General features: G+C 40.9%; 1 protein-coding gene across 1 annotated transcript in view; it reads left to right on the forward strand.

The window, feature by feature from the left end:
* fstl4 (follistatin-like 4) overlaps window positions 1-26,048 on the forward strand; it is a 216,327-nt gene that overhangs the window by 183,028 nt on the left and 7,251 nt on the right. The window contains exons 9-13 of the mRNA XM_067375723.1: window positions 2,934-3,095; window positions 10,036-10,170; window positions 12,110-12,136; window positions 22,340-22,458; window positions 22,612-22,761. Of these exons, the coding sequence (XP_067231824.1) occupies window positions 2,934-3,095; window positions 10,036-10,170; window positions 12,110-12,136; window positions 22,340-22,458; window positions 22,612-22,761 (593 nt within the window). The remainder of the gene's footprint in view (window positions 1-2,933; window positions 3,096-10,035; window positions 10,171-12,109; window positions 12,137-22,339; window positions 22,459-22,611; window positions 22,762-26,048) is intronic.

A 26,048-nucleotide genomic window follows, 5' to 3' on the forward strand; every position in this document is an offset into this window, starting at 1 on the left:
ACTAAAATTTTATGGCAGTAGAGAAACCATGTATAGTAGTGGCCAAAAGTGATGTCCAGCCTAGGAAAACCTTTTGGAAAACCTCTACTGACAAAACAAGTGCTCTAACAATCACGCTTATTGTCCCCGTTAATTGAAAATCCTTCCAATATTTTTCTCTTGCAAATATATTTCAATAAATCTAAACTGGATTGTTATCTTTGTTTTAATGCAGGGTTTCTTTATATTCCTTCATAAAGAATGATGCCTTGTAATTGAAGTTTTGAACAACCCATTTTCTTTAGCAACACAATTTCAAAAGGTTTGAAATCCAACAAATTGCTTTTTTTGTTTAGTAGCAATATAATGCCAAAACAGTCTGGAGTCACTTTATATCCAGACCCACTGCCTTAAACCGTATTTTCTTGCTGTAACTAAAGCAGGGTTTCTTTGCAAAACTGTGCTGGTTTCCCCATCTCTGTCTGTAGCCATCATCACTGCATGAATGAGTTTTCGATCTAAACTTTCCTGCTTCACATCATATCTGGATAACCAGCCGCAGCCAGCGGTGTACCTCAGGGTTCAGTCCTGGGTCCGCTGCTCTTCTCCATCCAAACCAGTTCTTTATCACACTTTATTCAAATAGTTTGCTAAAGATTTTGTAAGCATAGTGCATAGTTGTGCTTGGATTCAATTGTTTTATTTGTGATAATAACACACTGAAACATGCCAAATTGTGCGCACATAATTTATGGCCAGGCTGTAATACAAAGAAATAACTGATTATGTTGTAGTCAATGTAGTATGCTTTTCTTGTGAGAATGTGAGCATATAAAACATGTAGCTGTAGTTAGCCTATATATTTTTGGATGGTTTTGTCGAACTTGAAGGGTCATTTAAAACAAATATCCCCTCCAGACATAAGTTTTGGCCGCTACCGTAATTCATCCTTCACCTGGAGTTTGATTGACAGGCGATCTGTCCAGTCATAATGCCGAATCTGACAAACCGACAAAGGTGTACAGTATTACACCAGAAAGCCTTATATAAATGCCTCATTCATTCATTAACCCTCTGGAGTCTGAGGCTGATTTAGAGCCTGGAGAAGTTTTGACATGGCCTGACATTTGTGCTATTTCATTTGTTCATAAACACATTAATGACACAAGTGTCATTACACTGTATTCAACACAAACTAGGCTACAATAATATGTAAGGAACATGTATGTATGTAAGGAATAATGTTTATCCGTGGTTATTGAAAAAACAAAAAACTTAAGTCACTGAAATAAGGCCAAAAAAAGTATATTAAATCTGTGTTCACAAGACTTCTGGGTATTGGAGATTGTAGACTAGAGTTTTTGCTTCAGAATTATGTAAAAATTGGCCGCATTAGCAGATAATGAGCTGAATCATGGATTTCTGACATGTGTCTCTTTTCATACAGATTACATAAACACAGAATGCTTGTTTTCAATTTGACTTAAACACGATTTAAAACCTGACATTTCAACGTTTCTTTAGACATAAGTTAAATTTTTTTGTCATTCGTATTCACTAAGTTACAGTTCATTTTCTGAGAACTATCAGATTGGACTTCGTTCAGAGGGAGACGAGAGATCACACATCATGTTAGTTTTCTTTATTTTACAAAAAGCACAGAATTTTGTTTTACTCTGAGTGTACACAAATAAAAGAAGATATTCTACAGATTAAAATGGTGTATAACTCTTAATTGTATGTGCAACATTGACAGAGTATTTTGAGTCTCTTTCGCACTGGTAAGAAAAAAAAACGTGGTGGTATCGCCGGTGATACCCTCAGACTTTAATTTAAAGTAGACAGGAGAGAGTAGATTATGGTATGTACTGATGTCTTTCCATGATTGAAACAACATCCCTTCTGATGTTCATTCATGTTTATTTGGCACTATAGTAGGAAAGGATGATCGATTCACATGCTGCTTGATCTGTCACGCCACATTAAAGAGCCACAAAGTGTTTGAATTTCTTTAAAAAAATGATAAAATTTGAAATATGAGCCGGTGTTTATATTAAAAATAACCTGCTCTGTGCATTGTCAGTGTCCTCTTTGGTCCGTGATGCATTTTTCACTGCATGAAAACATGATGTGTGGCGTGAGAGTGCCATGGCAACAGTAACTAAGGGAGGCAGGTCTTTGCAAAGGGTCAATTTGCTGACCAATTTGAGGGAACTGGTTTGGATGGAGAAGAGCAGCGGACCCAGGACTGAACCCTGTGGTACACCGCTGCTTATGTGAAAGTGGATGTGAAGCAGGAAAGTTTAGATCGAAAACTCATTCATGCAGCGATGATGGCTACAGACAGAGATGGGGAAACCTGCACAGTTTTGCAAAGAAACCCTGCTTTAGTTGCAGCAAGAAAAGAAGGTTTAAGGCAGTGGGTCTGAATACAAAGTGACTCCAGACCGTTTTAGCATTATATATGTGCTATTAAACAAAACAAAAAAAAAGCAATTTGTTGGATTTCAAACCCTTTGAAATTGTGTTGCTAAAGAAAATGGGTTGTTCAAACCTTCAATTACAAGGCATCATTCTTTATCGAGGGAGATGAAGGAATATAAAGAAACCCTGCATTGAAACAAAGATAACAATCCAGTTTAGATTTATTGGAATATATTTGCGAGAGAAAAACACTGGAAGAATTTTAAATTAACGGGGACAATAAGCGTGATTGTTAGAGCACTTGTTTTGTCAGTAGAGTCGCTCTAATTGAAGAGAGATACAGCTGCATGAAGAGCCTTGAGCGGGACGTGTGTTCGCTGCTCAATCCCTCCACCTCATCTCTCATTCGTTTCATTAAATGACCATTTCTGACTAACACAAAGGGGGGAATCCAAAATAAAGCAATTGTTCTGGAACTGAATGACTTTCTCTGTTGTTCACAGTCTCTTTTCGTCTCTTTGTCCTTCTAGTGCCTCCAGTAATCCTGGTCTATCCGGAGACTCAGGCCCAGGAACCCGGTGTTGCTGCCAGTTTGCACTGCCATGCAGATGGTATTCCAAACCCCAAACTCACCTGGCTGAAGAACGGCCTGGACCTGCAGCCACACGGATCCAAGCAGATTTCACTTCTCGGTACGATCCTCAGCCCTTCCCATTGTGAATTGGATAAAGACGGACAGTAGATAAACAGACAGACGTGTAACGGTCAGATCATGTAAGGAAACGCATGAAAAACATCCTCCGTAGGCAGCGGCGGATTGCAGCTGTCATTTAAGTCGTTGCTCGGGAGTGCTGTGGGAGTGAGTTTGCGGCTCCCTGCAAGGACGATGATGATGATAATAAAAACAGTCCATGAAATAACGATAGCGGGCCCAGGCAAATGGGCTGTTTTGGAGAGACCTGCCGTTTCCAGCAGGAGTGCGGTGCAGTATTGTTTACAGCGTAGCCCCTTATTAGATAGCACTTTATTGGTTGAGTGCGGTCCATTACACCCTGTAATAGGCTGTTATTTAGATCAGATATCTGTGCTGTTAAGTTCTGTGTGAAAAGAAGAGCCTTTCAAGGTCTCTTTTCTCTCATTTATTTGTTTCAGCTCCAGCGTTCTGGTTATTTATTCGTTCTTGTGAGGTTTAAAATAACACAGAATGTTAAGTGGCGAAAAGAGGTAGTGGCTTATTTCAGAGATGTTTCAAAATGAAGATTTGTGTTTCTCTGGCCCTTCATTATCCTCTTGTGTTGTGGGTATGTCTGTAATTCTGTCTACTTTCATTTCCCTCTGCTTTCATGCACACATTAATATTTTATAACCGCTCTTTTCAAGCTCTTCTGTTTCTGTTTGTGTCCACAGAAATATTTACAGCATCAAGATAAAAGATGATTTCATCACAAAGTCTGAAAAATTTACTTTCACAAGATGACAAATAACAGGCCTTGCTCGGTGCGGAGACACAATGTGTCATTTTGTGTCGACAGATTTTTTTTTGTTGTTTTTTGCTATATGGGAAGATGGATAGACTTGTAAGCGCACTGATGGCGACGTAAAACAGAGTCTTGATTTATACTTGCAGATAAAGCAAGGTAAACAATCACAAACCACAGTTCCCATCAGGGTTTCCCACTTGGGGTTCGGACTCGATGAAAAGCTAATAATTATTAAAATATAAAAAGAAATGAATGAAACGTGAACAAAATAATGATTAAATATTTATTTGTTTACCTGCATTTCATGTGAACATTAATTGGCATCAGAGAACCATGAACACGCAAATGTGTTGTTAATTATTGAAATATTAACGTAAAATCTCTGGGGTAATTCAAATAAATATTTTAGATCAAATGGGTTCGGCTGACAAAACAAATTGGGAATCGCTGGTTTACATGAATTGGGTTTTTTTAGGTAAACAAAAATAATATTGATTTGGTGTGTTGATAAACTCCTATGTTCATTTCTTTAACAAAAACTATGATGATTTTTTTTTATTTTTTTTTCCATGACAAAGACGAGACACTGACAAAGCGACATAGAAAAAAAAATATTAATGTAATTTGGAATTACTATTAGGAATTTCACCATTTTAGATTGAGAGAAGTTTCTTATTTTACCAATTTTCATTATGTAGAGTGTGTGTTCATTTATATTATAAATAGTCTATAATAAATAAGAAAACTAGATGAGGTAAAAATGAATCAACATTTTCATAATTTATGCTTATATGTGAAAAAATTCTGATGAAATATTAAAAAAAAAAAAAAATGACAACAATCATTGCAATTATAATTTTGAGCAAAATATTCATGATTATCAATTTAACCATCGTGCATTCCTGAAGAAAATGAGTTTATTTACTAAACTAGACTAAAATGCCCTGACGTTTGGCCGATTAAAACTTATGACTAAACTAAACATGATAAAAATTTAAAAGTGCATTTCACACAGGACTAAGACTTATATTTGATGAAATTACTACAACGCCTATGAAAAACACTATTTATCTACAGCAGTGCACACATACATCTTCACTGCCAATTCCACCAATTCTCAAAAGAAATATTGCATTTAATAGCATTCTGTGGTGGAAATGACATTTTAAACGTTCACTCATTATGATCGACTCCTTTGTCTTGCTTAGGCTAATTTAACAACTAATATTTTACAATCCAAAACACACACCGAATCTCACTTTTTGTACATAATAAATGGAGATATTCACCTTGATTTTTCTTGGATCACGCTTCATATTTCATGCTCACTGTCTCTTTAAATGTTGTTTGTTCTTGAAGGTGTTTTAAATCATGCCCAGTGCACGAGTTAATGCATAACATCATTTTTATCAGCACTGTATATGAACAAACTGTACGAGAGACAGTGTATGTCCTGTATATCAGGACCTGGAAATGGTGGCAATTTCTTTTTTCCACTTTTTTGTCTTCTGGGTTTATTTTAAATGCGGTGTGACAAATGAATATTTTAAAGGCTCACAAATACTGCATGCATAATAATTCTATGAGAATTATTAGCAAAAGGCTCATTATCATTTCATGACTATAATCCACTTGCAGTGCATGAATGTTCCTGATATGGAAATATGAAGTCAAGCTGCAAAGAAAGTATAAAGCGGTATAAAGAGTAAGAACTTTTGGCCAGCAGTGAGAAGCTCTTGTTTGAGTTGAGTCTGTATTTAGAGGATAGATAGAATGGGATCAATAGAAGGACAGGAAGGTAGAGTGCTAGAGATGAGAGAATGGAGGTGAAGTGAAGAGAGAGAGCATGTGTGTGATCTTTGACGCGGCACATGAAAGCGCTCGTGTGACACAGACAGCATTCAGAGAGGCTTGTGTTGTGATCAAGACAGCATCAGAGAACTCGCTGAACTTCGAGAGCAGCCGTCCTGAGATGTCACACACACACACACACAACATCAGCTTCTCTTCTCAGTTTACAGTTTACAAGTGCCGCTTTGATTTGGAGAGTTCATCTGTAATGCAGCGTAATTATCTTCATGCTCATTATTACTCCAATGCTGATTCTTTTGGTGACCGAATCCCAGAATCTTTAAGGTGTTGTAGTAATGAATGACTCTGTAAAGGTGACGCCGTCAGTATTCACAGGTGCACAGGTTTGGATGGACACTGATGTGCATGAGCTTCACTAATCTGTCCTCGTTCTAAAGGCCAGTTCAGTACTCAGACACAACAATCCTATAGCCGACTCTCACTTATCATGAAATGATGGAGAAATGTTGTCAGAGACCCTTTTAATGACTGAAGAATTATTTATTCATGAAATCCATTTGGTAATGAAAGTCATTTGCAGTGTTTTTATGGCTGAATTTAATTAGCATCAAAGCTTAATAAGAATAAAAGTGAAACACCATCAAAGTAACATCATGAACTGTGTGTGTGTGTGTGTGCACGCGCTTTCACAAATATACCAGCCAGCCTTCAAAAATCACACAGCACTTAGTAAAAACCGTTATCCCACTTTATATGTGAGGTCTTTAATTACTATGCACTAACATTCAGTGGCTGCTGGTGGGTTTTCAAATAGAGAAGGTACTAAACTGTAGCCGTTTTGGGATCTGTCGCAGTCATGTTCTGTTTGGATTTATTGGCATGTTCCGTTTTATTATCCCTCATTCATTCCATTAGTTGTCATGGTACCTAATTAGTTCACACCTGTTTCCTGTTGCATTAGTTATCTTTTCTTGTGTATTTAAGCCCTTGGTTTTCCCCCTCCATTCATTGTCTCACGTTAACATTATGTCACTTATATCTTGTGGATATTCCAGTTAAATGTTTACTTCACTTAATAATAAAGTTTACAATAAATAAATACATATAGGCTAATCAATCACTGTTCAATAAATGTATGCTTAACATTTTGTTTGTGTAATTAACATGTTTAATAATCAACAGAGCTCAAGCGCAGGCAGGGTGCCTTCAGAAAGATGCCAGATTATTCTATCATTCTAAAAACCTTTAGATTACACACATTTTATTTTCCTCGCTCATTTGAAACAAAATTATATCACGTAATGTGTTTGTTATTTTTATTCGTCATGTAGGATAGGCTGTGATATCATGTGCGTTAAACTGTCTTCCTCCTATCTTCCATTAAAAAGAGGTGTAATACTCCAGATTTCCAAAAAACACAACTTTAATCCAGTTGATATTGGCTAAAACAATCTTGGGATGCTGTTTGAGAAGCGTGTTTATCTGTATGTGTGTTGTTTCCTTCAAAGAAATGTAGAAAATACAATAGGTTACACACTATCACTGAATTAAATGACATAGGCTATAAATCATATTGCTTATCAATATACATTGAGTGACATAATGAGGTAAACGAACACTGAAACTGCGATGATTAAAATAGCATCTTAAAGATATAAAGTGCAAACAGAATACTATACAGTGACATCAAAATTTAATAAGCAATAAGTTTAGTATCACACCGAACTATTGCGATCGTGAAACTGTGGTGAGTGAACGATAACAGATACACTTTCAAGCTAAATAATTATAATCAGTCATTTAACAGTTGAGTTAATCGCTTAACGCACACAATACTGCACAAAATAAAGCGATCACGAAAACTCTCTCTGTCCGAAACTCGTACAATCTGAGCCAATATGAACTAATACACTAAAGTGGACATTTACAGCACATCATCAGTTATATTTGGTAATATACTGCCACCTGTTGGCACATTTGTGTAATTTAGAGCAGAAATTAAGTCGTGATCATAACAAGTTAGAAAAAAAATAATAATCCATGGCCGTTTAGGGCTTCCATATATTTGCCTGCTTCTCCTCGAGCAGGGAGATCGCTCCCTCGAGGATCACACAAGGGACTTCTTATATCTGGCGTGCCTCACCCACTATCTCTTCTACACTAAATCTCTGCTGGTTCAGCCCAGTTCCAAGTGTTCTTCCAAGCGTTCTTCATCATCACTGGTTCAGCCCTGTTTCAAGTCGTCTTCAATTTTGTGGTTAAGCCCAGTTTTAAGTAATTTTTGTAATCGCTGGTAAAGTACAGTTCCTAGTCATCTTCATTGCCGCTTGTTCAGCCTCAGGTCATCGTCATCTCCAACGGTTCAGCCCAGCACCAAGTCTTTGTGTCCAGCATCAAGTTTTCATCATCCAGCTCCAAGTTGCCCTCATAGCCATTGGCTCTGCCCAGTTCCAAGTCTCTTTCGTCTCGGAATGTGCCGCCCAAACCTCCCTCTCCCACCGCCTCTGCCAAAAGCAATCCAGTTCCTCTGCCTCATCTCCACTGTCTCCCTTCAGCCCCTCGGCTCCTCCAATGGTTCCGGTCAGCTGCATAGATCCACCTGGGACTTCCCAGTCACCAGCTCCGCCTTGGCCCACAGATCCCTCAACTCCAACTCAAGCATCCAAGCCCCGGGCTCCACCTCGGCCCTCCGACCCATCGGCTCCACGCTCCCTCAGCTCCACCATGGTCTGTCTTCTCCCAGGCTCCTGACACAGGATCTCCTCATGAGGATTTTTGTTTTGTGCTTTTTTGGTCACTTTTTGGCAGAAAATGTAAAGAAAATAACACATATACAGCAAGAAAATATAAATATAATTGCCTTCACCTAGCCTATCACTTGAAGCCAAAAAAAGCGAATTATCCTTCTGTTCTTTTAAATGTCTGTGCTGTAGCCTATGATGTCCAGCTTAGGCTTGGAGTCTTCCTTCATTTTTAATTTATAGCTGCTGTTCGAATCTCAGGAAAATGATCAGAGATGAGACAAGCTTATGAATATATGTGAAATGAGCCAAATATTTCTAAATGTGCCATCAAGACCTTGATCTGACGCTGAAAAAATTATTTCCATAGGTGTAACTAACTAAAGGGTTTAGCAATATTACATCATATTTTGGCTTGAATAAACAAATGAAAATAGATGAACACCACATGAAACATATTTTTAGGTTAGTTGACAAAAGAAACTTGACGTAAAAGAAAAAGTTAATGTTTTTGTGAAATATAAGACAAGACATGCCAACATTACCTTTCTTTCCTTTGGTCATTTTCAAAAGAAACCATTTCTGCTGAAAAAAACAGACACTCAATAAATCCAAGTATTGGACTTTATAACTCGCCACAGTATTAGCTGCACCACAGGGAAGCCTTTATGGGTTTTAAGAATGCCTTCACCCAAAGCTCTGTCAATGAAAAATGTTATTGGTCGACTGTAGAAACAAACACTTCAAAGTTACTTTTGAGATTTATGTTATTGCCCTGTAGTTGCTTGTTGATTTTGTTAGAGGCATTTTTTCTTCTGAGTGTGTGTGTGTGTGTGTTTGTGTGTGTGTGTGTGTTTGTGTGTGTGTGTGTGTGTATGTGTGTGTGTGGGATACTAGGGATGTTCCCGAAGCCAAATACCTTATTCGGAAAGGCACGGATAATGGGTTTACATTGAATAATTCTAACAAATAATAGGAAAATATTCGGCAGACATCTTTGTGTTTGTTGGATAACAGCTGAGCTAGGGGGATATCATAGCACAATATTATACAAAAACCTCTAAAATCCCTACACAATAATGAGTGTTTAACTCTATGAAAGAAATTTGCAGCAAGATCATAGATTAAATGCATTGCTGTCTCTGTGCATCTCTCAGAAATCAGAGCCTCTTTAGATTTGCATTTGTATACATAGTAAAAGTTGTTTTAGCAATTTTCAACCACTGCATTTTTTTTTTTTTCCCCTTTTTTTTTTTTCAACTTCCATGTTCAGCTATTCTATATAGAGTTCTCTTATTTGAGGTTGTGGATGATTGTCCTGGCGTACACAAAGTTCCTCTGGAAAAAATAAAAAGAAAGAGTGTTGTATTTTATTTAATATTAAAATAACATTTAATTAAAAGATAAATTTAATAAAAAATATTAATTTTATGAGGCATATTTGTTAAATGAAACCGATGAAGGGAACAGAATAATATTATCCCATCCCATACTGGCCCAGCAATGCTGGATTTTTTCACAGGGAACAGATAGGAAATATAGGAATTACACTGTAAATGCACTGAATCATTTAACTCTGTGTCGTTGTGTTTCTTCAGCTAATGGCAGTGAGCTTCACATCAGTAGTGTGCGTTATGAAGACACCGGGGCTTATACCTGCATCGCTAGAAACGAAGTTGGCGTGGATGAAGACATCTCATCTCTGTTTGTGGAAGATTCGGCACGTAAGACACGTGAGTGATGATACTGAAGCTATTTCAGCAAAGATTGTAATGATTATGTACGGAGCTATGCACTAAAAAAATGCTAACATCTAACTTAAACATCTAGCTCAGTCATGAAACTCTAGAGGGCGCCGACTCACAAGTCCTTTAAGGCAATCACATCATTACCACATGGCACAAGCTGATTGGCCTCTGCTGATGCTGCAGCCAATGAGATTGTTTGCTCAATGTTTAAATAGTCTGAACCCCTCCACCTCCCCAGCTCCACCTGCCTAGATCTGCTACAGGATTGATGTATGTCTATTCATGCACAAGCATATTTTAAATCAAATGAAAATGTATCTATAAAGCACAATAAAAACAACAGTAGTTGACCACTGCGCTGTGCAAAACCATGCTAAAAGTAGACATAAAAATGAATTTAAACAATTTAGACTGCAGTTCATCTATTAGCAGTAGCATGTCCATACTTGATCTGCATCAGCAGCAATAATAATCAGTAGCAGATCTAGTCGGCTAAAAATGTTAATAACACCGAATCATCTACATACTCAGTTTATACCAACAAAACTATTTGTATGGGGCCCAAACAAGCAAAAATAGCTCTTTATTGTAACAAATGCAGGTTAGGACTTTTTTACAGTGTGGTTACAGTCACTCTCATACTGTATTTGGGAGAATCGTATTGGCTAGGATGAAGTGTTTGACTATCATGCGGGTTGCTGGTTCAGTCATTACAGGCGAGTCTGCTCACACGTGATTAAGTCACCAATGCGGAAAGGACAGTTTGTCATTAATAAGCTTTTAATGGTCATACAGTAATAAACACCCTGTGGAGTCTTTGCCAATTCCTGTTTGAAAAATTATAGGCATTTTCTGGACTGTTAAATTTGCAGTGTTCAATTACAGAGAAATGAAGGTCTATGAATCCGATTATGTCAGTAAATGGGGGATTATTTTCGGTCCACATTTGGCCTTAGTGAAGTACCACAATACAACCCTTACCCGACATCATAACCGAAAGAGGTGTAAATCACGGATCAGTGCCTTCCTCTCATGCCTTATTTCTTAATTCTATTAGCATTTGTCTGTAATATACAGTAAGACATGGGCATCAGCACGATAAAACTAGAAGGAATAGAAGTAGTGTTTTCTGTCCAAAACACACATTCGGTCTATGAGCTCCTCAGCACTGTTATCAAAGTGTTATAATAAAATGTCCATCAGTCATATTTTCCCTAACACATTGTCCTTGTTGAATATAAAGGGCCTCATAAAAGACAGGTGACAAGTCCCATATGAAAAGGACAAAGGCTGTTTTTTTTTCATCTTGAAAAGACCTTTGAATAAGCCTTTTATATGTTAAACCTCATGTTTGGGAGCTGAGAGACCCCAAGGCCATTTTAATATCTCAAAAAAAGACTTAACGTTGAACTAGCAGGTGGATATTTCATGAGGTTATGAAAATCAAGTATAAAATTTTACTTTGATATCACGCGTCAACCGTTCATGCAAGTAAGTTTGGAAAACATAAAAACATGCACTGCGAAAGATTTCTCTACAGTTGCTGTACTTGTTTTGGTTTATTTTAGCGTATCTTTCTACACTGTATTTCTGCTGATCAGAAACATGACCAGAATGGAAACCAGACTCGTTTCTGAAGAGTGCATGTCCAGAGCTTTAATGATATCTGCCTGCTGGGTTTCAGTGAGCTCAGAGGGACATACTGGAGGAATCTCAGAGAAAAAGCACAGGGTAATATTGAAATGAAGTTCAGCAGGAGTGTGTTCATCTAATCCAGCAGCACATCTCCACCTTCAGGGCTATCATTACTAATTCTTTAAGTAGCTCAGGGGATCATATTAACGTGAAATCACTATTATTACAGTCAGTGTGTCTCTGCTGTCCACTAACACTCTCTCTGTTTCTCCTCATGCTGTCCATCTAGTGGCCAACATTCTCTGGAGGGAGGAAGGTAATGCTCATTTTATAAAAAATAAAATACTATTAATGTGTCAGTCGTAACCAGCACACAGTTGAGCTAATGAACTACAATACTTGTTGAAAGATTGGTTTAATGTCATTATCATGAAGCGATAATCTACTCAGGGTGTTTTACTCACTCTGCCTGTGTCGTACCTGACCATAGAAACACAAATGAGTGTTTCTCCCATTTGAGACTTTCAATTTCCTTCTCACGTGATTTTGAAGCCAATAATCTTTCTGTACAGTGTCTCAAGCGGTGCAAGTCAGAGATTTCAGTATGAACTCATTCCTCAGATAATTCTCTTCATGACCTGAGCATACAGTAGATCCACAGGTGCTTGTGGCTTTATCGCTTTATTTATTTATACCCAGTTTTCAAAGAAATCTCACATGCAGTTTGATTTAATTGTTGCATATCGTGTCATGTTGGTCATTTATTCTCATATGTCTCAATGTAGCTTTTCACCCTGCTTTATCATCGTTCTAAACGCCGCTTTTAACCCCGGGTAAAGGAACGCTTCACACCTGTAGCAGGGTTAGCACCGCTTTTTACTCAGGTTTAGAAAACATGATAGATGCTTAGCAACCGACACACTCACGGAAACACAGCGTGAGTGAAGAAGATGCGCATGTAAACAGGACGTGTGCTGTCAATGATTGACGCTGACAGTGCAAACATGCAAATAAGAACATTAACCCAGGGTTTAGGAATGTGCAGAGTGAAACGGCAGCTTATGAATATCCAGGATTAGCTGTTAACCCTGGGTACATTGTGAGCCAAGTGAAACATGAAGTACGATAGCCCAGGATTGCGTTTACCCAGAGTTAGGAATGACCCAGGGTTAACAACAGTAGTTCAAGTGTGTCACGTTCATCCTGTATGTGTGACATTTCGTTGCTTTAGCTGTTTAGATACTGAAAATTCAAGTCTTAGGGACGGTTCACACAGAACGTCTCGGTTACGTCTGTAACCTTAGTTCCCTGAAGAGGGAACGAGACGTTGCGTCGAGAAATTGACGCTGTGGGAACGCAACGCGTTATGTCGTCATGAAGCACGTGTGAAATCCGTCCAATGGAGTGACGAGACGTCACAGGCGGGTGACGTCACGACCAGGAAACTATAAAGCACGCTCAAACAAAGCAACGCTAGCTTAAAGTGTCTGAAGTAGTCGCTTGACAAGCATGCAGGAAGTATGGCAGGACGACGCAACGTCTCGTTCCCTCTTCAGGGAACTAAGGTTACAGACGTAACCGAGACGTTCCCTTTCAAGGGAACTCGCGTTGCATCGAGAAATTGACGCTGTGGGAACGTTAATACCCACGCCGCCATAATGACCAATGCCTGTCTAGTGTGACTCGTCAACACCAGACAGAACCCTGGCCCCAGGAGTGGAGCTCAGATCAAGGTCATAGAACCTCATGAATGTATGCGGTGAGGACCAGCCTGCCGCATCACAAACATCTTGCAAAGATGCTCCGAAGAGCAGAGCTTTAGAGGCCGCCATACTCCTAGTGGAGTGGGCTCGAACTGCCAAAGGAGATGGCAGTCCGGCCGACTCGTAAGCAAGTGAGATAGCCTCAACTATCCACTTACTCATCCTCTGCTTAGATACCGGGGCCCCTTTTTTAGGGGACCCGAAACAAATGAACAACTGTTCCGACTTACGCCACAGGGCAGCTCTGTGGACATAAGCATCCAACGCCCGAACTGGGCAAAGCAGATTAAGGCGTTCCTGGTCTGAATCCCTGAAGGGAGGAGGACAGAAGGCTTGCAGTACTATGGGCCTCACCACGTTGGTGGGGACCTTAGGAACATAACCAGGTCTGGGATGAAGGAAAGCCTTCACCATACCGGGTGCAAATTCCAAGCACGACGGGGCAACCGAAAGAGCTTGCAAATCTCCTATTCTTTTAAGAGAGGAGATAGCAAGAAGGAACAGAGTCTTGAAGGTCAAGAACTTAACAGGAACCTCCTCAATGGGTTCAAAGGGAGCTAAGGAAAGGCCCTGGAGCACCACAGCCAAATCCCAAGCCGGTACCCTCGTGCGTACCGCAGGCCTCAGCCTCAGAGTGCCACGAAGGAAGCGAGTGACAAGAGGGTCTCTCCCCAGAGAGCCACCAGCCAAAGGTGTGTGGTAAGCCGCAATAGCCGCCACATAGACTTTTAAGGTGGACGGAGATAACCCTGCAGTGAACCTCTCCTGCAGAAATTCCAACACTGCCCCAACCGAACAGTTTAAAGGATCCAACTGACGAACACTGCACCAAGTAGAAAACAGCTTCCATTTAAAAGCATACAGCTTCCTCGTGGAGGGAGCCCTAGAGTGAAGGATGGTACCCACAACCTCGGCTGAGAGACCAGAGTCTATGAGCTGGGTCCCCTCAGAGGCCAAGCCCACAGGTTCCAAAGTTCCGGGCGAGGGTGAAATATTGAGCCCTCCGCCTGAGACAGAAGATCCCTCCTGACTGGAATCTCCCAGGGAGAGCCGTCTAGGAGAGATACTAGGTCCGAAAACCAAACTCTGCCCGGCCACCGCGGGGCTATCAAGACGAGCCGGACTTGGTCCCGGCGAATTCTCTCTAAGACTTCCCCGGGCCTCAGCCCCTGCCTCGACAGGACGTCTGCTCCTATGTTTTGAACCCCGGGGATGTATGCTGCACGAAGCGACAGCAACTTCCCCTGGGACCACAGGAGGATTTGGTGCGCCAGTTTGTAAAGCGGACGCGAACGCAAACCTCCCTGGTGATTTATATAGGCAACCACCGATGTGTTGTCCGACCGGACAAGAACATGGTGGCCCCTGAGATCTGGGAGAAAGACTCTGAGAGCCAAGAAGACAGCCATCATCTCCAGGCAGTTGATGTGCCAGGAGAGATGATGTTCGCTCCACAGACCCTGAGTTGGGCGTCCGTCTAGGATCGCCCCCCAACCCGTGAGGGAGGCATCTGTCGTTAGCATCTTGCGACGACAAGGAGCTCCCAATACCGGGCCTTGGGATAAAAACCAAGATTTCTTCCACATGTCGAGGGCACGTAGGCATCGCCGCGTGACCTTGATCATGCGAAATGGATTTCCCTTGGAGAAAACCCCCTGGTCCTGAGCCACCACTGCAGGGGTCTCATGTACAGCAGGCCAAAGGGAATCACGTTGGACGCTGCTGCCATTAAACCCAACAGTCTCTGAAATTGTTTCACAGTGAGTGACTGGCCTAGCCTTATCCGGTTTACGGTAGAAAGGATTGAATCTATGCGAGCAGGTGAAAGACGCGCCTGCATCACAACAGAGTCCCAAACCACGCCCAGAAAAGTGGTTCTCTGAGCTGGAGAAAGAACACTCTTCTTGGCATTCAACCTTAACCCCAACCTTCTCATGTGGGCGAGAACGACATCTCGATGCCGAACCGCAAGTTGTTGCGATTGAGCTAATATTAGCCAATCGTCGATGTAATTGAGAATGCGAATGCCCTGTAAACGCAGTGGCGCCAAGGCTGCATCCATGCATTTGGTGAAAGTGCGGGGTGATAACGCTAGGCCGAACGGAAGAACCCGATACTGGTAAACTTTGCCCCCAAAAGCGAACCTCAGGAACTTCCTGTGATGCGGAAGGATGGAGATGTGGAAATATGCGTCCTTGAGATCGATCGTGACAAACCAGTCCTCGGACCTGATTTGTGACACGATTTGTCTCAACGTTAACATTTTGAATTTGAGCTTCATAACTGACTGGTTCAGCAGACGCAGATCCAAAATGGGACGCAACCCCCCATCCTTCTTCGGAACGATAAAATAACGGCTGTAAAAACCGTTTTCTCTGTCGAGAGGAAGTACATGCTCTATGGCTTCCTTCTCCAACAGAGTTTTTACCTCCTGTTCCATAACCAGAGCCTGCTCGGGGCCCACCACAGTGGGCAGGACCCCCGCGAACCTGGGTGGGCGAGACCCGAACTGAATAGTATACCCCTTTTCGACTGTACGCAGGACCCATTGAGAAATATTTGGCAGTAGCCTCCATGCTGTCAGATATTCTACTAAGGGAACCAGTCTCTCGAGACTGGCCTCTGGTGTAATTTGAACAGCCAAAACGGTGCCCTGAAGCGGCGCACCAGCAGGGGGCAACCGAGCTGACTGTTCGGAGACCCTCCTTAGAGGGGGCGAGCGCCCCAGGGCCGCTACGTTTCCGGGCGGACACCTGAGTGTTTGCTCGCTGGGGACCACCGCGCCCTGAAGCACACGAGGTGGCAGGGTTGGCAGAACGGCCCCCTGAGGGCACTGAAGAGAACTGGGCACCGTATACTGAGGTGTGCGCCACTTCTCTCCAGCGGGGGCTGCCCTCATTTGAGCCCTGACACTCACAGCGTCAGGACTTCTTCGCTGCAGCCTTCTTGGCGATAATGACGTTCCTCAGATCCGTCTTACCCCTTGAAGGCTGCGGCTGTGAGCGCCCTCCCGACCCCCCGAATCTCTGAGGAGGGGTACGGGTAGAAACGCTCCGCTTTTGATTGGCACGGTGTTGCTGTGAGGAGCTGGCTTTTGATGACTGGGGCTGCTGGTGTTGTGGAACAGCCCCAGGGGTGAAAGAGCGACGGGGGAGGAGTTTCTGGAACGCCGCCGCCTGCTTATTGGCTTCCTGGAAACCTCTCGACGACCGTGTTAACAGCATCGCCGAAGAGGCCAGGGGGCGCAAGCGGGGCGTCCATAAGGAAGTTCTTATCTTTGTCCTTAATAGAACTCAAATTCAACCATAAGTGCCTCTCCGTAGCCACCAGTGCTGCCATAGCACGACCCACGGATCTGGCCGTCTCCTTGGTGGCACGGAGAGAAAGGTCTGAAGCCCGACGTAGCTCATCGACTACGTCGGGAGTGATTCCCCCGCCCTCATCAATATCACCTAATAATTCAGCCTGATAGGCCTGCAGCACCCCCATAGTGTGAAGGCATGCTGCCGCCTGACCAGAAGCCGAATAAGCTTTGCCCACTAAACCAGAGGTGACTCTTACTGGCTTAGTGGGCAGCGTCGGGGTCTTTAGGGACGACGCCGACTGTGGAGAGAGATAGCTCGCGAGCGTCTCCTCCACTTTTGGCATTGCCCCATAACCGTGCTCTTTAAGCCCCACGATCGATGCATAGTGCGTGGTCTGAGCACTATGCACCCGATATGAGGCTGGTTTATTCCAAGATCTCGCCACCTCGGTGTGGAGATCTGGAAAAAACGGGAGACCCCGACGCGGAGGTTGCGCTCTAGAGGGCAGAAAACGTTCATCCAATTTGCTTTTAGGACGAACGTCCTGCTTCTCTGCTGGCCAGTCGATGTTTAATCTGGCAACAGCGCGAGACACAACCTCCACCAACTCCTCAAAAGCAGGCGAGTGGGATGGCGAGTCCTCACTCTCAATAGTATCGATGCTCTCCACATCCAGCTCCTCGGAACTGGACATATTGAGCATCGGTGCTTGACCCAGTGTGGAAGGAACCGCAGAGCGTGCTTCCAGACACTGAGAAAAAGCACTGGATCTATCAGGTGAGGGCTGAGATAAGGCTGGGCCCGTCTCAAACCCCTCTGATAGATCCATTTGCGAGCCCCAGGATAGAGAACGCCGCTGTGCCTCGGCAGCAGCGGGACCCGAACCCTGGGGAACGCGAGCCTGAGCGCCCTCATCAAAGAGCGCCAGGCGGGAGCGGAGCGTCCGTAAAGGAAGCATCTCACAGTGCTCACAGCCAGCACCCTCGAGTGCTGACCGTGCATGCTCCGCTCCCAAACAAGCAACACAAAGATTGTGTGTGTCCCCACTCGTGATGTAGCGAGGGCAGGGATGCACACACGATCTAAATTGCTTTTCCGCCATAATAGTGAATATATAGAAATATAAGTCACAAACGACACCAAATAAGACAGACAAGTCACACAAAGCGCTACTGAAGACACAGAAGCTAGCGTTGCTTTGTTTGAGCGTGCTTTATAGTTTCCTGGTCGTGACGTCACCCGCCTGTGACGTCTCGTCACTCCATTGGACGGATTTCACACGTGCTTCATGACGACATAACGCGTTGCGTTCCCACAGCGTCAATTTCTCGACGCAACGCGAGTTCCCTTGAAAGGGAACTGACTTTTCCATTTCAATGCATTTTTTTTTTTTTTTTTTTATGTAAACATGCTAAATGGACGTCTTTCTCGTGCAAGACCAGGGTTGGGAAGGTTACTTTTAAAATGTATTTCACTACAGATGCTTTAAAGGGGGGGTATCACACACAGTTTCTGCCAGTCTCATGTTAAATTTAAGTACCTATAGATTAGTATAGCATCCTTCATATTGCCGAAAAGTCTTTAGTTTTATCATATTTATAATAGATACATACACTATCCGAAAACAGCCGAGCTCCTGGAGGCGTGCCGTGTGAGCGGAGCTAAAGAGTCACGAGCGCGTGCAGCTTTTGCGTAGTGATCGTCTGCAAGCTATCAATGGTCTGCTAAGCAAATGCATTTAAACACACACAATACACCATCGCATTATCTTTTGCAATGATATTTTATACTTTATGCATTATACTTTTGAATCACTATAATGAATATAGCATATAGTGAATGATGAATAATGAATTTATGAATTTACTACGTTCGTGTTGTTTACATTATATGCACATTTGAAACAGACATTTGAAGCAGTTTTGACTCATGACCGGGATCATTATCGCTGTGACCGCTCCATCTTTCAGTTTTTAAACAATCTGTAAATCGAATGTGGAACTGTACCTTGTTTTTGAAACCATAAGCGCCGATCTTGAGCGCTCGAGCAGACGGAAAAACACGAGATATTCTCCATTCATTTTAACCAATAAAACAGTGATTGCAACTATCAGTTTCTATGGTTATTTTAATAACAAATATCGAGAGCGCATCAATGTAATGCATGAGCACAAATCTCTCAGCTCCACTTAACGCTGGGTTCTTCAAGCAAGGTTATCTTTCCCTCACAACCAAAACACACTTTTTAAACCTCGAAATCAACAAAGTGACAAATCTTTTTCGAGCAAGTCCTGTGCAGCACTGCTGACGACTTTAAAGCCGAACGAAGCCTGTTGATGGGCGTGCTCTTGCTCTCTCGCTCTGGTCGACGCGTGCGTGCACTGTTCCGGGAGAAGTGCCCATACAAGGAATTCTGACCTTTATGACATCACACAGGCACATACTCGAAAAAAAGACTGCGAAGCGTATGAGTATTTTTGGCACAGAAATACTCCATCATACATCCAACTCGTGTTTTGAAGCTTTGGCCATGTTTAGCATGAGAATCCAACTCTTTAACAGTGTAAATAAGTCAGAATGCATGAAATAACATTACACCCCCCCCCCCCCCCCTTTAAGGTAAATTGTTTTGTATTTTGTTAGATTACACAAGTTTTGTAAATACTTTAGAATACTTTGGAATACTAATAAGGTATATAACACAAAGGGTCCACCAAACATAGGACATCAGTTTTACACAGTATTTATTGAAGGAAAAAATGCAAACAACCTTTAAATATAAATAAATAAATATATATATATATATATATATATATATATATATATATATATATATATATATATATATATATATATATATAAATATTTTTTTATTATGTACTGATGCAACACAATGCATTAAAAGCTGGGTTGGGTAGATTTTTGAATTGTATTAACAGGGTAAATTGTAATTATTTTGTCTTGTGGGAAACATAGAAGTATTAGCTACTGAAGGGCTGTACTATATGAAAAAATATGATAAAAATATTAAACAAAATTTACACATCATCGTCATCATCATCCTGTTCAAAGCTCTTAATGCATTGTTTTCTTCTGGAGCATCAGTAAATGTTTTCACCTTTTGTAATAGTTGTGTTTGAGTCACTCAGTGGATCTCAAAATCATACAGTCATTTTTGGAAAAAGATGCTGAAAAAGCTGTGAATGTGATTGATCTGGAGGATTTTTCTGAAGAACTGCGGACAGTTTAACTGTTCACGACAAACAAGGGACTCACAAACTATCACAAAACATGAAAACAGTCGTGGATCATTCACACACAGTTTAGATTCAAGGGGGTGTGCATTTTTGAATGGGGCAATTTTGATAAATTCAGTCATTTTTGTGGAGTCTTGTGGAGTGTATGTAAACACGTATGTAATGTGCAAGAGCCTAATCAGGACAGTACTAAATAAAAATAACATGCAATTTTTATGATCCTTCTTATTTTGTTAAAATGTTCATGTTCTGCAAGAGGTATGAGTATGAGCAGAACTGTAGAGTCAGACTCGGAGAATTACAGATTGCTGTTTACATTAATCGCTTGTTATAGTTTACAGTTCACAAGTATAAATGAAATAAATTTCATTAAAATTCAAAGTAATCACTTTGGTAATCTAAATTTCTTTTTCGGATGTAACTGTAATTTGATTACCACCCATTTAAAATGTAACTGTAATGAAATACAGTTACTCATATTTTGCTTTTCAAATATGTAATTAAGTTAGATGTATTTCGTTACTCCCCAACCCTGTGCATAACGCAGCATACTAGAAATGTGGCACTTAAATTAAAATAAGTTTTGCATTTTTAACTCCACAAACATGTTCTGTGTGAACCCGACTCATTACAGAGCTTTTCCAACACAGTCTCTTGACAGTTCCTTACTGTTTTATGCTTTCGCCAATGTGTGGTTTGGAGTGCAGCACCTTGTTAACTTTTTTATACAAATTGTACATTTTCATACTAGGCATTTCTGTTACTCTATATTTTGATGGTCCCCTTTCTGTTGACTATAAGTAATGTTTCACCTACCTAACTCTCATTAGAGTATTAGTTGAGTACTAGTAGACTGTTAGGCGTAGGGTTATAAGGGTTATAATAGAATAAGGGGTTCAGGTTAGTAGAATAAGTTGACATGTAATTTCAAAGTTACTTATAGTCAGTAGAATGTCTGTTGGGAGCATCAAAATAATGTTTTAGCAGATATTAACTAACTAATCCCTGCCAGCATTTTTTTTATTTTTTTATTTATTTATTTTTTCAGTCAGCGCCAGCATTTTTGATAATATTCACAAAAATGTCATGGGCCCAGGAATATTTAGTTGTATGAATATCTGAACAAGCAATATATCAAAAGAAAGAACAGAGCCTGTGCTATTAAAAAACAACAACAGAAATGTTTTATTCTAGGCTCATGCATTCTTTTTATCAACACTTTAATGTGGGAAAGTTATATTTAAAAAGACAGATTTTGATCAAAAAGTGCTTTGTCAAAGACTACGTCTGGATCGGATTCAGAGCGCTGATCAAAACACAGATGGAGTATCAAGTCAATCAACACCCACAAATCTTCACAGTCCTGTAGCTCATTCTGGTTCCTTCAGTATCATTAGGCAGTTTTGATTTATATGTTGTTTAATGTTGCATTATTTTACATGTGCATATGATTAAATATGCTATCACTTGTTTCTGCTGATTCTTCGCCTGTGTTTTGATCAGGAGTTTCTGTACTCTTTCAGAAGTTGCGTAAGAGTGCCCCCTACCGTATAACAGTGAAAAACTCGGAAATTTCCGTCAATGGTGGAGAAAGAATTAAGCAGACAGTCTACTAATACTCTAATGAGAGTTAGTTTACATGTAGTTGCAAGTCAACAGAATGTCTAAAGTGGACCATCAAAATAAAGTGTTACCGGCATTACTGCAAAATAGCTGATTTGTAAAGTAGTTTGGGTCAGTATTTCAGTGTTTGAGCTGCCCAATGCCTCGGAAATCAACGGAAGTCATTTAAGACTGCGGTCTGCCTGCACATAATCATTAGGACCACAGTTATCCACCACATCCGTCGAGATGACCGCCAGCACTGATCAGACGTGGCTTACCTGCCACTGTGTGTTTTTACACCTTCTGCTTTCTGACAACATGACAACTCTGTGCTGCCGGTGCCTGGCAGCGCCAGCATCGCTCCTCTGACGTGCCCACACTAATTAGCAGCTGTTGTTTGCTGCCAGGTGACAGAAGACCTGCAAATGCACTTTTTGGAGTCTTTGCAGGAGATTTTAATAGTCTCTTCTGTCTAACCGCGTGACGGTGGGATTGTTTGGAATGGTTTTCCCTGTTTGGTGTTGTTTTCTCTCAAAAGAAGAGTGTGCATGTAATGCCGTGTGATCGATGCACCTGTGTGTCGTTGTAGGGCTCAGTGTGGGCAACATGTTCTACGTGTTCTACAGCCACGGGATCATCATACTGCAGCCTGGCAACTGTGAGATTCGCAGACGCATCACGCGGACAGAGAGGATTCTGGGTAGTGATGTAAGTCTTGGCCCAACCCCAAAACATTAGAAAGAAATAGGAATATACGCCAATTTTAGGATTAAGATTGCTTGCAGTGGAACAGAATTTTCACATTCCTCAATCCCCAAAGTTCTCGATGCAAAAATCGATGTGTCCATATTTTCCCTGCAGGAAGAGCTGTGTCCCAGAAGCACGGGCATCTCTTCACACGAGTGCGTCTGGGCGTCAGCGGTCAGCGTTAGGGACAAGTACGTGTACGTGACTCAACCGCTTCACAACAGACTGCTGCTGATCGACACGCAGGCGCAGAGAGTCGTGCAGGTGAGGATGATTTAAAACATCTTTGGTCAAGAAACACAGTATGCGTGGAGGCGTGAATAATCATGAATAATGGATGATTCTCACCTGAGAAGACAAAAGAATCGCATAAAGAGCTCTAATGAGCTCTTTCAGTCAGGTAGGCTGTGAAAAAAACCTCTTTGATCATGTCTCAAATCTCATCTTAGTGTGAATAAAACATACAGAAAAAACAGCAAAACTGTGAAATATTATTACAATTTAAAATAATGTTATTCTATTATATTCTTTAAAATATAATGTATCTCTGTGATGCAAAGTGTCTGAACAATTATGTTACCTCTATAGCATTTCATATCGGCTTTTAGCTTAAAAGCATGCACATTTGGAGAAATACTGATGTAATATTTATTCAGGATTTATTGTCATTACTATGAGTGCTGGATACTGTGTTTTCAATTCATACTTGCAGCCGGAGAGCGCTCTGTACACCTTTAGACCACAAATGCCTGCTAAAGAAGAATAGGCAATCCAGGAAGTAACTGAACTAACAGAGGCCAGAGATTGCTAACTATGGCTATTCAAAACACTTTTCAAGACAATAAATACACGATTGAGACGACGAATGCATGTATTGACTCTGAATTTGTGTCTGAATAGCGCTGGCTCCGTGGGCGTGGCCGCATTAGTGGATAATCTGAATCACGGATTTCTGACATGGCTCTCTTTTCATACAGATTACATAAACACAGAATGCTTGTTTTCGATTTGACTTGCACGATTTAAAACCTGACATTTCAACGTTTCTTTAGACATAAGTCTAATTTTTTTGTGATTAGTATTCACTAAGTTACAGTTCATTTTCTGAGAACTATCAGATTGGACTTTGTTCAGAGGGAGACGAGAGATCACGCATCATGTTAGTTTTCTTTATTTTACAAAAAGCACAACATTGTGTTTTTTACTCTGAGTGTACACAAATAAAAGAAGATATTCCACAGATTAAAATTGTGTATAACTCTTAATTGTATGTGCAACATTGACAGAGTATTTTGAGTCTCTTTCACACTGGTTAGAAAAAAAAAACACGGTGACTGCCGACCCGAGAGTGTTTAAAAAACATCCCGCTTGTGCTCGTCCAAATAATGGCAAACAACATCAAGCTTTTTAAAAAAGATGCAAAAGTATCGCAGAATGATCCCATGCAGCATGTGTCGTATATTCCAAGTGTGAAAAATAAACCAGAAATGTAATGTATTATTTGGCTGTTGGTCTTCTGTGCAAGGCACACGTGACTCTATTAGCGTCACAGTTCACTTCAGCTCGCCCAAAAAAACCCAGAAGTTGTGACTAGGCTTGCTGCGATAGTCGATAGTGATGGTGTTATGTCACCTGCTCACCGCGGCACCGCCCCCCACCATTGTTTTGATTCTTTTATAGTATAAAAATCATTTAGTTCAGTTAGAAAACAGAGACACTGCAATTACAAACTGAACACATCTGCTCAACGCAGCATGAGCCGAACGAGAGTCGCAGCACAGATCAGCAGCACGAGACAGATTTCATTCATCACGAGAGTGAGGAGCTGACTGACAAGACGATGGCGGAAGATTTGGCCTGGGTTTCCCGAAAACTTCTTAACTCTACGTTGTTCTTAAATTATACCTTAACGTTAATACGTGTTTCCCAAAATGTTCTTAGTTAAGTATATCTTCTGTAAGTCATACTTTCGTAAGGTTGGTCTGGAGCACTCTTAGCTTTATCTTATCACTGTTGTCAGTCAATACGAATATAATTCTGAAGCTGTAATACACCCAGTGTTCGATTAGGATTATGGCAATGAATAAAATGCAAAGATTCACTGCTAAATTCAGATGTGCTTTGGCGCTGATCTAGAGACAGACGTGCTGTCATATATCACAACTATTCTGTGTTTTTAACCTCATCAGGTTTATTTAATGTTTCAGATATTTAAATATACATTTGAATTAAGTAGGCTACAGCATAAAAAAGACATTTGTAGTTTGTTAAAATCAAATTCCATACACTGATGTCTACAGAAGCTGCAACAATAACCCTTATGTAATTTGAGTGTTTTATTCATATAAGATACACATTGTGTATGAAACAATAAAGTTTACTCTATTATTCTCCCAATTCACCGCCACATACTTTTATGTATTTCGGGGAAGATTTCATAAATCCGACAGCCGTGCAAACTCATCGCTCGACAAAACACATTCACTTCCACATTTTACAAAAGGTATATAGCCTATCATAAAATTAATGATATAGTCAACAAGTTTGTGAATATTTTGAATAAAAAATGAAAAAAAAACCCAATATAAACGCGATACTTACATGTCTGTCAGCTGCATGACGTGTCTCCAAGGAATTAAAACTTTGTTCTCAATAACAGTCGCCTTAAACTCGCGCTGATGAGGGCTCAGAATATAGATAAATTACAATATAGATTTAGTTTGCAATTTGGATTACTTGTATGACATCCCACGAGTCCTGATAAATGCAATTTCTACTTCTGAAGTGCTTCTTTTTATGAAGAACACTGATTTCTCACATAACGCAGCCCGTATAGAGTGAATTATCGATTCTCGAGCCATCGATATCAACCAGCACCTAACGTCGCACTTAGGAAGATATACCTTAAGCAACCTCCTGTGGCGTAGTTCGGGGAACACAGCTAGAAACGGTATATCTTCAGTTAAGGTCTACCTTTAGAGTCTTCGTAGCGCGCTAAGAGACAACGTTATCGGGAAACCCAGCCCAGGTTTTCTAAGCAAAATGTAAAAGTGCCTATTTGGCAATATTTTGGATTTAAACCCAGTGCTAGCATGAAACCTGTAATGAATTAGTTGTGTTTTTCTAGTTGTTGTGTTTTTCATTAAGAATAATAATGAACCCACCATTCAAACAATTGCCGCCCAAAATTGATGCTAATTTGAAAGCGAAAGTAAAATGCGCACAGCCGCATATGCATTCATAACGGTGCATGTCAACTGGCGCAAAGCGTTTTCAGTTCATTCCTATGGAAGCTCAACTTGGTGAAGAAAGTACACAGATACTTTTTGGGATTTCTAAGTAGTGTAAATCTTAAATTCTCACAACAGTGAACTGCGGCGCTAATAGAGCCTCACGAATGCGCACCGTGCACAGAAGACCAACGGCCATGCTCAGGATTTCCATTATATAATACATTGAATTTCGGTTTGTTTTTCACCAACCCTTTCATAAACACCCAGAACACTTGGAACATAAGACACATTTCACATGGGATCATTTTTGCATTGTTT

Source organism: Chanodichthys erythropterus, chromosome 22, assembly GCF_024489055.1.
Source record: "Chanodichthys erythropterus isolate Z2021 chromosome 22, ASM2448905v1, whole genome shotgun sequence".
Lineage (NCBI taxonomy): Eukaryota > Metazoa > Chordata > Actinopteri > Cypriniformes > Xenocyprididae > Chanodichthys > Chanodichthys erythropterus.